Genomic DNA, 11205 nt, shown 5'->3' with positions numbered 1-11205 from the left:
AAAGTTTACTATTTAATATTGATTGTGTTGACCCCTATTTGACAGTTTTAAAGTTTTACAATAGGATTTGTGATATTCAAATGAAGTTGTTTTTTAGTATGTTACTGTAAGCCTATACACTATTCTATTATGATGGGTTTCTCGCTCTGTTGAATAAAGAAAAAGAAAAACATTTTTCAAATAAATTGTTCTTACCATAACAATGAAGAAGCTACACGGCGAAACCATGCATTGAAAGCTACAACGGATCACCAGCGCTGTGGTGCTTTAGAAAATACATGTAGGTAAAAAATTGACCGAAATGAACAGTACATATTTTATCCTTTTTGGCGTTTCATGAATTTTGACGTTTCATAACCGGCGGCCGAAATGATCAGACACCAGGCAGTGAACCGTAGCATAGCAGTGGATGTATTTTGTAAGAATCACTACTAATCAGTTCTGTAATCATGGCCGAAAAAGAGGACACGGATCGCTTGGAAACATTTACATTTTCAGTGTTTAGAAACGCAGTTAAAGATATTATCAACGTGGGGAGTGTTTTGGTAAGTTACCGTGTATTTTTAGTTTTACTCTTGGCGCCCTGAATATGGCGTTGAGTTAAATTAGTGACGTCAATTATTTACATTTTAAATCTGTGAGTGGCATATGACCGGTTGGGTCGCCGACAAGGTGAGCCGCCGGTGATTTCTATGAAACGCCCAGTGCGTCTTTTACGACTTTTCGCGTAGTCTCGTGATTAAAGTACTACGTGTATGTACATACGTTCATCATGGTCTTTAGGTTTATTTTATTATAAAAATCAATTATATATAATTACATACCTCTATTAAAATACTTTGTATAACTGAAGAAGCTGTTAAATCACTTACTGCTGGAATTGGCGCGTTACAAATTCGTACTATTATTATTATTATAATAAATCAATCATGTGTGTTGTTTATTCATTAATTCCAGACATTTTCAATTTGCCTCGAGTACCTAATGTTGACAGTATGCGTGTTGTTCTGCAGTCGTTTCGGGCAAAATGAAATGGCCGCCGTAACCTTAGCGCAATCGGTAAGAAATTATTTCCCCCCCCCCCCCCCCCATTTTTAAACTCTCCAATTCAGGGGACACCTCTATTAAGAGATATTCTGTGAAATGAACAGGAGGAATATTATGTACAACCTGGGTGGAGAGAGGTAAACGTAAGTAAAGTGTGTATTGCTTAGGATTACAAGCAATGCGAGCGTTGGATTCGAACCCACCATCTCACGACCATGAGCTGTAATGTCCAACACACCGTGTCACACGTTCTTTACATATTGCTGTCCAGAATATGAATAGCAGCTACACCACAAGTAGTTGTATTACAATTTGTTAAACCATTTAATTATTAATTTTTCTAAATTCAAAATGTTTATACCTTATATTATGTATTATTATTTTCAATTATAGTTTTTAAGCTTAGTTTGCTTTGTTCCTGCAGTCGGTTTAATGACAGTGTGTAATACATACTTCTCTGTTGTAAGTATTAAAGCTTTGTTTTTTACGGTTACTGTGAGCTTATTTTTAAAATCTTGATTCCCAATCACAGGCAACATTTCAGATGTTCCATCGCTTCGTATGTTATCAAATAACTTTGCGTTGCGTCTTTAGAGTTATCTATAGAGGTGAAGTATCGCATTGGAAGAAGGTAATATCAGGGGTACCCCAGGGGTCAGTTCTTGGCCCTCTTTTGTTTCTGTTGTATGTGAGTGATCTTGAATATGGTATAGAATCTTCAATTTTTCAATTTGCAGATGACAATACCATTTCAAGACCTATCCATGAATTAAAAGACTGTATAAAGTTACAGAGTGATTTAAATAAGATTTTTGAATAGTCAGTTTTAAATAAACTATACCATTAAATGCATCAAAATGTACAGCAATGAGTTTATCCCGGTGTAAAGATCCCATCATAATATTTGCTTACGATATCAATTCTGATTCAACGGAAAGAGTCCATGAATTCAAACTACTTGTTGTATATATCAACAGTAAATTAACATGACACTCTCATCTAGATTATGTTTGTATTAAGGCAAGCAAACTTCTTGGTTTTGTTTCAAGATGTAGTAAAGCAATGTCTTGGATGGCAAATGCTAACACTTTACAAAGCACTAATACTACCTGTTATGACTTACTGTTGTTGTATGTGGGCACCTAATGAAATATCTAATATGTATAGACTTGAAAGGGTACAGAGAAAGGCCACTAGAATAATTATGTATAGAAAAGAAGGAAATTGGGACACTTCATATTTATATAGGTTAAAGACCCTAAATATTTTAAGTATTGAAGATATATTTAAAGTGTATAGACTCACATTAGGTTTTAAAATAATGCATGGCCTCTGTCCCTCGACCTTTAATTAGTTTGTGAGATCAAGTGAGAGGTGTGAAGGGCGTTTAATACATTGGAAGGCTAAGACCAATACATTTTTAAATTCATCGTTTGTTATTTTTCCTAGATTATGGGAGCAACTTCCCAATGAAATTAAACAATTTGCTACAATTTCAGACTTTAAAGCCCAACTCACCAAACATTTGATCTCAAAATATTAAGTTGTAATTGTTTATTCTGTTTATTCAATGCAGCTTATTCTTAATTGGTGTATCCCATTATAACTTTGTTTTGTTTTTAATTAATTTGTACTACTTAGTTTTGTTATTTTTGTATTTTATAATAATGATGGAGTAAGAGCAGTTTTCTGTTTGGGCTCATACGTATTACTTGCTCCTGGCAAGATGAAATGTAAAACGTACTCTTAAGAACTTTTGCCGAATAAATATTATTATTATTATAATTAAACAATTTTTCAGAATATTTCTAACGCCGGTAGATAATATTTTACAGGGTCACGGAGCAAACCTCGGACGATCACAAGGAATCTACCTTCAAAAGATGGTGTATCTATCAATAATTGCGTCACTGCTCTGTAATGCGATACTTATACAAATTGACTATTTTGTGCTTATTTTGAACAAAGAACCAGATGTAATTATGTAAGCCATAGCTTTTTAAATCAATATAGGTCTACTTTAACAACTTTATTATTCATTTTAAATACGATTGTGATGGCGCTAGTTACACTCCGTTATGCATGAGTAATTGCATAAATGGGCATATATGGGTAAGCATTGTACAACGAAGTCCGGTAACGCGTTAGCTTATTGTAACAAGCTAGACTAGATGTTGTAAATAAAGTACGAATGACAATTCGGATTCAGCTAAACAGAATTTCCTTACAGTTATAAACATTTTAGTGATAATTTTCAATTAATTAAAATTGTATATTTGTCTTTGCTATTAGATTGGTGGAAATTTTCGTACGGACATTTATCCCAGGTACACTTGTAAGTGACGCTTGTTATAATAGTAATAATAATAATACAATATATTATTTGCATAATGAATGAGTTCACACGTGGACCTTTCGACTACATACTTCTCCCTTAAAGATCGGTTCCCACTAGCGACGCAACGTAACGCAATCTACGCCACGTAAGAAAATTCCCTTTTAATAATTGTGTTTGCCATTGCCTGCGTGAAATCAAACCTGCGATGTTTGCAGCACTATTGCGTCGTCGGTTCCCACTTGTGATTACGCAATACAGCACTTTGCGTCAATACGTCGCTGCGTTGCGTTCTAGTGGGAACTACACTTGAGAGTCACGCCAGGCTGTGCCTAAACTAGAACAACGTGGTCATTACCATGGAGCGAGTGAGTCTCGAAGCCTTTATGAGATAACCCTGATTACGTCGGTACATATGTAGGCATACAGTTCAGTTTAGTCTCCTAACCCCTGAGGGTTGTTGTTGAGGCACCACTGCTGACTTTTGGACAATCCTCCTCCATCGATCTCTGTCCTCTGTAGCTCGTTGTGAGTCAACAAAGGTCAAACCTGTCCATTCCTAGATGTTGTCTTCCCACATCTTTCTTTGTCTGCCTCTCCTTCTCCCTCCTGGTACGGTACCCTGTAGGACGGTCTTGGCCAGCCCACTAGATCTTGACACGTGTCCGTACCACTCCAGCCTCCTGCTTTTCAAAATTGATAGCAGATAGGCACACACTATGATAGAAAATAGAGTGGTTTAAATTTACTTCTACCTGTTAATAATGTCTGGTGGGAAGAGCCACATATTTCTATTCAATTTCATTGCTTAATACAAGATATAATCTCGTTTATTTTATAAGAATTTAAGCGTAATACTTTTGTGTTGTTGTATGTTGATTGTAGGCTGCGTTTTTGACATTTGGTCTTAGTCGAACATTACAGTGCAGGAATAAAATGGCCGTCACGGCAGTAGCAGCTACCATCGGTGTAGGTTCTGATGTGTTACTTAATTATATTCTAGTGTATGTGCTGGACATGGGATTCAGGTAAGTGTACAGCAAAATTTCAAAATTTACATTTTAGGCCTATTAATGTTTGCAGAATATATAGACGAAATGTACCACGAAATTAAGTTGACGCATGCGTACACTTTTATTATAGTGCAGATAAACATTAAACATAAGCATTCTCTTTATATAGAGGATCGGCTATAGCTGTGGTTGTGGCACAATACATTCATTGTAGCATATTAGCAGTATATGTATATAAATACGAAGATCTTGAGTGTAAGTCTATTATTTTCACATAGCTAAATGGGGCGTGTAGTTTATCTAACTATTTTGATATGTTTAAAGGTATTTGAAGTATTAAGTATGGCACGCCATGTTTGCCAACATTATTTTCTCTTTACGAATGACTAAGATTTATCATCTCTTGTTCGTAATTTCAACTATTAAAGCAAATTGTATCAACAGTTTTTTCTCTCAAATCTTTGGAGAACTGGGGTGAATTTTTCTCAATCGCCGTACACGGATGTCTTACACTCGAAATAATGCAGTTGGCCATTGTGATTTCTTATATACTAGCAGGTATTGTAATTTTAACAATATTTTTAAAGATGTATTGTCCCTTGAAACACAAAAAATGAAGGTAAAAATATTCTAAATTTAAATTGGCCATATCAAAGTAATATTAAAGTTATTTACTTTAAGTTGAAAATTCGAGCCAAAAACAACAAGTTTACGTAATCAACAGGTAAATTAATTTGATTACATTTCGTCTGGAAAATCGTCATGAGATTTCAAACCACGAGTGTGCATTATGCATGATGCTAATTAGGATTGTTTACAACTCGTCATGGTTGAAAAGGTGTTTTCACAAAGATCGCGAGGAAGTTTTATGATTATGCATACAGAGTAGCCAAACAAGCGCGTTGCATTATAAGATATGTTTTGATCGAAAGTCAAAGTTATTTTTTGAACAAAAAAACGTCTGTATTTCAGTTAAATGATTTTTTTTTCCGACTAATTTTTGGTGAAAGTTAATAACTATTTTGATACTTTAAAATGACCCACTTTTTTTTCGATATCTTTTTTTTTATTTTTTTGGAATTAGTAAAACATCTTTAATTTTGTTAACATTTTTGTTGGTTGTGTCCGTCCGTTCAAAAGATGGTGTATCTATCAATAATTGCGTCACTGCTCTTGTAATGCGATACTTATACAAATTGACTATTGTGTGCTTATTTTGAACTAAGAACCAGATGTAAATATGTAAGTTATAGCTTTTTAAATCAATATAGGTCTAATTTAACAAACTTTATTAATCATTTTAAATACGATTGTGATAGCGCTAGTTACACTCCGTTATGCATGAGTAATAATGAATGACGTAATGCATAAATAGGCATATATGGGTAAGCATTGTACAACGAAGTCCGGTAATGCGTTATGCTAATTGTAACAAGCTAGCTTCAGGGCATAGTTATCGTAAACTTTTGTGGAAGGAGCAGGCAACTTTCCCGAGTTCCTAAGCATGAATGAACTCTTTACATTTTTATAGGACAATTTGGCGCTCTTGGAATTGCAGTTGTGGGTGCTTTTGACATACTTGCAATATATGTTTATATCGTAAGTATGGTTCATGTTAACAAAGAATAATTATAAAATAAAGTCAAACAGCAGCCATAGTTCAACATGTACATTCTAGTATAGTAGTAAATAATATATAAATAAAACAGACAAAGTTCTTGTTTCTGCCTCAAAATAAAATATTTATTGTACGAGTACTTTCGACCATAGGTCATCATCAGGTACTGATAGAATATTGGTAAAAGACGAATACATATAGAAAAATGGTAGGCCTACACTAGAAAACAAAAGAGTCTAAATAATATATATGTGTACGATCGGCTTCGCTTCGGTTACTCATGGAAAATTCTTATTCATACATCATTCATTATTTGTGTTTACACACCTACTGTTCTAAACTGAGTTCTAAGTCATCGTCCACGACTAGGCTGGCAAGCAATGCCACTCACAAAGGCAGTTCTAAGTCATCGTCCACGACTAGGCCGGCAAGCAATGCCACTCACAAAGGCAGTTCTAAGTCATCGTCCACGACTAGGCCGGCAAGCAATGCCACTCACAAAGGCTGAGTTCTAAGTCATCGTCCACGACTAGGCCGGCAAGCAATGCCACTCACAAAGGCAGTTCTAAGTCATCGTCCACGACTAGGCCGGCAAGCAATGCCACTCACAAAGGCAGAGTTAACACGGAGTAGAACGTCGTAGACGGTGCGCTAGCTTTACATGGGCGACAACCTCGCGTGGCACATTTTACAAAAGTGATCGTTTATTTGCGCAAGATAATAAACGGCACGTGATGCGTAATTAACCAATAAAATGGCAATTATACACGTAGGTACACTCGTCCTTTTTATTACAATTTCTATCTTTCAGATGTTGATAGGACTAAGCAGTTCCGTAACAATTTTAGTTGGTCAATACTTGGGAAAAAACGATGTCAAAAATGCGAAAATCATTGTGAAGGCAGCGTTCATTTTTCTATGTAAGTCAAACAGAGAAAGGAAATTCTTGATGGGACCTTATTATTGGCGTAATACCTCACCATACATTATATAAGTTACTGATAATGTACGCCTACAGTTTGTTCTATGATGGGTCAGTAAAAGTAAAGGTAAAATTACCTGGTATGATTGTAAGTAAAAGAAACATTTTGTAGTATTTTCATAATTTATTAAGTGTTTATAAACCTAGACTGTGGGACACCCATTGACACGAATGATAGTTTGGTCCTGAAGGGGAATGATATTCTGTATTTTTGTAAACAAGAATATTATATTTCTGTGTTTTAGTTGGCGTTGCTGTCGTTATTGGTCTTCCACTCCTCTTATTACGAGATTATGCTGGATATATTTACACCGATGATAGGTATGTATGCAAATTAATAAGATACACCTGTTTAAAACGAAAACATTCGACCAACGAATAACAGTTGGTTTGACAAATTGCTCAAAAAGGGAAAACTATCATACATTTCAGGACAAAGAAAATCGTCCCCAAAATTGTGAATTTTTCACAATTTACGATTCACAAGCGACAGTTGAACTAAACCATCACTTGTAATTGGTTATTTGCTTGGGTTGGCGCTCACGTCCTTGGTGACTGGAAATAAAATCTACCTAACTTTGTAAATATTTAACATTCAAATTGAATTGTTATACAAAGTAGGACATTTTAAATATAATTCAATTCTATTCCTTATTTATAGTGAAATAATAGCGACATTTTCAAAGATAATACCTTTATCTGTGGTAATGGTTTTCTCGGCAACAATCGAAGTAAGTGTTCTTTTGTTGTTAACAATATATTTCTGTAAGATGCGTATGGCGCATTGTGCCTGGTATCGCGTGTTTGGAACAAATACTATACCCGTCGATTGTTATGTCCACGCTTATGTCCGTAGGCAAGACTTTACTTACATTTTCCCATCTCCACCCATGTGAATGGTTACATGTTAGGATCAAACACAATTGCGCTGAGTAATACTAATATCCTGGATTTATATAGCGCCTAATGTTGCGAAAACTCTAAACATTATTACCCTAGTCATTTTTTTTGGATCAAACACGTATGGAAACATACTCCCATAATGCAGCTAGTAATCAGCGCAAAGTTGTGTCTTATCGAACCGGGTTCCCATTTATGCACCTGGGTGGAGAGAGACAAACGTAAGTAAAGTATCTTGCCTAAGGGTACAAGGATACGGCGAGAGTTGGATTCGAACCTCGTTAGTAGTCGAACGTCCAATACACTGCGCCACACGCCCTATTACTAGCTGGAACATCATGGGAGTATGTTTCCATAGGCCTACGTGTTTGATAATGTGAAGCGCTTTAAAGCATTGTGCATTTAGCGCTATTGTTCGTGTGTGCCCCAATCTTTATTAGCAATACACCATTTTAACATGCATTCATGGCAATGTTCTTCTTTTCTCTTTCTATCAGGGAATTAACAAGGCAATATTACAAGCTATTGGTAGACAGAATATTGGAACTGTCACCAGCCTGATTTCCCATTCATGTGGACTCGCACTGTCTGTTTTGTTTGCATTTAAATTAGATTGGAAAGCAATAGGTATCGTCATCATCATTGTTTTAATCATGTCGTCACAGCTCAACATCATCATCATCATTATCTTCATAATTATCGACATTATCATTTTATCGTTGTCGCCTTCGCGACAGCACCATTATCGTCGTCGTCGTCATCATCATCATCATCATCATCCTTCTCATCATCCTCCTCCTCACCCTTTCTTCTTAAGCTTGGTTCCCACTAGAGACGCGACGCAACGTAAGTGAGTTGACCAACCACAGGCGATGGATTATTCGAACTCTCGCTTGTCATTGGTCAACACGCTTGCGACGCGTTTACGTCTATGCGTACGTCGTAGTGGGAACCAAGCTTTATTCTTATTATTACATACACGTAAAAAATAACTTATTTTTTTGCAGGTCTTTGTGCCGGTATGATATTTGGTACTGTTATAGAGGCATGCATTCTTCTTGCTGTGTTAATGAACATAGATTTTACACAGGAAGCGGAGCTTGTGAGTTTGATACGGTCTTTTCAATTTGTCGACGGCACGCACCATCGGTAGTATGGAGACTTGCGATGACCCACCCTTTGACCTACGTCAATTTACATCGTTTTGTATCATCAATAAAAGTGCATAATTTGTCCCAAATCAATTTCATTTGTTTTCAATCCATACCAACAGGTTCAAATGCGCATGTCAAAGGTCGTAGCTGGACTTATAATCGACCAAATTCGGTCCGACGGCTTGACAAACATTTTCAAACCAACTAACGTATGCGAATATTAAATTCCTATGACGTCATAGATCGTAGGTCGTTGAAATCTAAAGGAGAACTGATAAAACAAATAACTGCGTCAAACACTTTTTTCTCATTGTGGTGTAACTACCACTTTTATTATTCGTTCATCACTCAACAAATAACTTGATAAGATAAAACCTTTTTATTGTTAGTGTTAGAGTAGCTATACTAATTTTCAAAAAACCACCATCTAGTAAATACATTTTTTTTCGAACCAATTTTTGGTCAAAGTGGATTACTATTATGTTACATTAAAATGGAATATTGTTCGTTTCCTTTTACCATATTTTGTCTATATTTAGGCTTTTGAAAGATGTCGTGTATCTGAAGAAGAATACTCGGACATTTTGGATGATGAAGTACCAAACGGTTCAAATGGAAAGTTACAAAGTGAGGGGAAAGAAGAGACAAGTTTACTTATTGCAAATACCAAGTACAGACTGAGCAAGACAACAATTATTATTAGAACTTTGAATTTCACCATTCCGATTTTGATTTTTCTAGCAAGTATTTTTATATACCTTTTGTAAAATATCTGAAGAACTCAAGATTATTATTACACAATTTGAAATGTGGTTTCTTCTCAATGCAAAACTATAACAAAAATTAACATATATATACACATAAGTCAGGGAAAATGGCAAAAGGCTTATTCCTGTTTTCTAGAAGTTTTATCAGATAATCTATATTGTTTACGCTTGTAACATATGACCACATTGCCAACTGACATGTTAACATGGTAACATTTAAAATGTATAGGCCCCCCTATAGTCAAAAGTTATATTATATTACGCTGCATACAATAATTGAATTTAATTTCTAAAAATGCAGATAAAAGATAAAAAATAAATTACAATAAAATGTGTAAAAGTAATAAAATACAGATATATAAAATGAAAATGTGTATAGTATACAGTGAGATTAATATTAATTGGCATTCACTCAGGCCTATTAATGATTAAAATACTATTTGTTGTTGTGATTTGTGTCGTTATATTCGAAAATGCATTGTGGGACAAACAGTAATGATTATGGCTATGCGGCTTTGGGTTAGTGTTAATTATAATAGATTTTAATAATTAGATGAGAATATTATTATTGATTGCTTTTATAATATCAGTATAAAGGTAAATAATATTCTATTCAATTACTTCGTAAAACATCCTTATAAACAACTGTTAGTAGTGAAATTAGTGAAAAGTCTTTAATGTTACTACTACTTCAAAATGGAGACTCGTTGAGAACTATTTACATGTTCAATATTTCAAGACTAAGTTGAAGTTTTGTGTCACTGAATTTTAGAGGTACATGATAATACCAATTGTATTTCCTTAACTAGTAAATATTACGCTAGATCCATGATTGAAATCTTCAATGGAATAAGTCGTCCATTGAAGGTAACATGCCTTGAAACTAAACAACCCTGAGCACAACATACCTGTATTGAAAATAACAAGCCTATTAATTATTTTTCTAAAGAATGGCTGAGTAGTGTACAGTAGCATTAGTGGGTGTATTATAATTGCAAGACTCTCTACTTCTGTAATAGCATTAGGGCTCGAAGCAGTTCTGTAATCATGGCTGAAAAAACAGACACGGATACCTTGGAGCTATTCATATTTTCAGTGTTTAGAAATGCAGTTAAAGACATTTTCAAAATCGGGAGTATTTTGGTAAGTTACCGTGTCTTGTCCTGATACCGTTATTTATATAGCTACCTACCTATAGGCTTACATCTGTTTAAGACATAGTGACATTTGAGGGCTACCGTACTCGAGTGAAACTTTTGCTTCCTATAATTTTTATATATAGCCTAAAATAAAAAATAAATGAAAGTCAAACATTGGATATATAATATTTAATTATTAACTTTTCAAGCCTTTACTATGTCAAAGAGAAAAGTGAGGGTGGTGATTTAT

The 11205-nt window shown here is 34.9% G+C and overlaps 2 protein-coding genes across 2 annotated transcripts in view; one reads left to right on the top strand and one right to left on the bottom strand.

Moving 5' to 3' along the window:
• LOC144850711 (uncharacterized) overlaps positions 1-11205 on the bottom strand; it is a 229643-nt gene that overhangs the window by 163051 nt on the left and 55387 nt on the right. The window lies entirely within an intron of this gene.
• Positions 342-10213, top strand: LOC144850143 (multidrug and toxin extrusion protein 2-like). The gene is made up of 15 exons (XM_078707357.1): positions 342-545; positions 958-1059; positions 1441-1509; positions 2883-3031; positions 3340-3382; positions 4268-4410; positions 4565-4650; positions 4840-4953; positions 5927-5994; positions 6825-6933; positions 7241-7316; positions 7657-7726; positions 8393-8522; positions 8903-8997; positions 9589-10213. Exons 1-15 carry the CDS (start codon positions 450-452, stop codon positions 9814-9816), a joined length of 1578 nt encoding a protein of 525 aa, XP_078563483.1. The 5' UTR covers positions 342-449; the 3' UTR covers positions 9817-10213.

The sequence above is a fragment of the Antedon bifida genome, chromosome 8 (assembly GCF_963402885.1).
Source record: "Antedon bifida chromosome 8, ecAntBifi1.1, whole genome shotgun sequence".
Lineage (NCBI taxonomy): Eukaryota > Metazoa > Echinodermata > Crinoidea > Comatulida > Antedonidae > Antedon > Antedon bifida.
Note: the sequence above shows the minus strand (reverse complement) of the source record. Positions and strands in the feature narration are given on the sequence as shown.

Coding starts and splice junctions, on each gene's coding strand:
- LOC144850143 (XM_078707357.1), top strand. CDS start 450: ATGGCCGAAAAAGAGGACACGGATCGCTTGGAAACATTTACATTTTCA. Junction 4,411..4,564: donor GTGCTGGACATGGGATTCAG/GTAAGTGTACAG, acceptor CTCTTTATATAG/AGGATCGGCTATAGCTGTGG. Junction 8,998..9,588: donor TTACACAGGAAGCGGAGCTT/GTGAGTTTGATA, acceptor GTCTATATTTAG/GCTTTTGAAAGATGTCGTGT.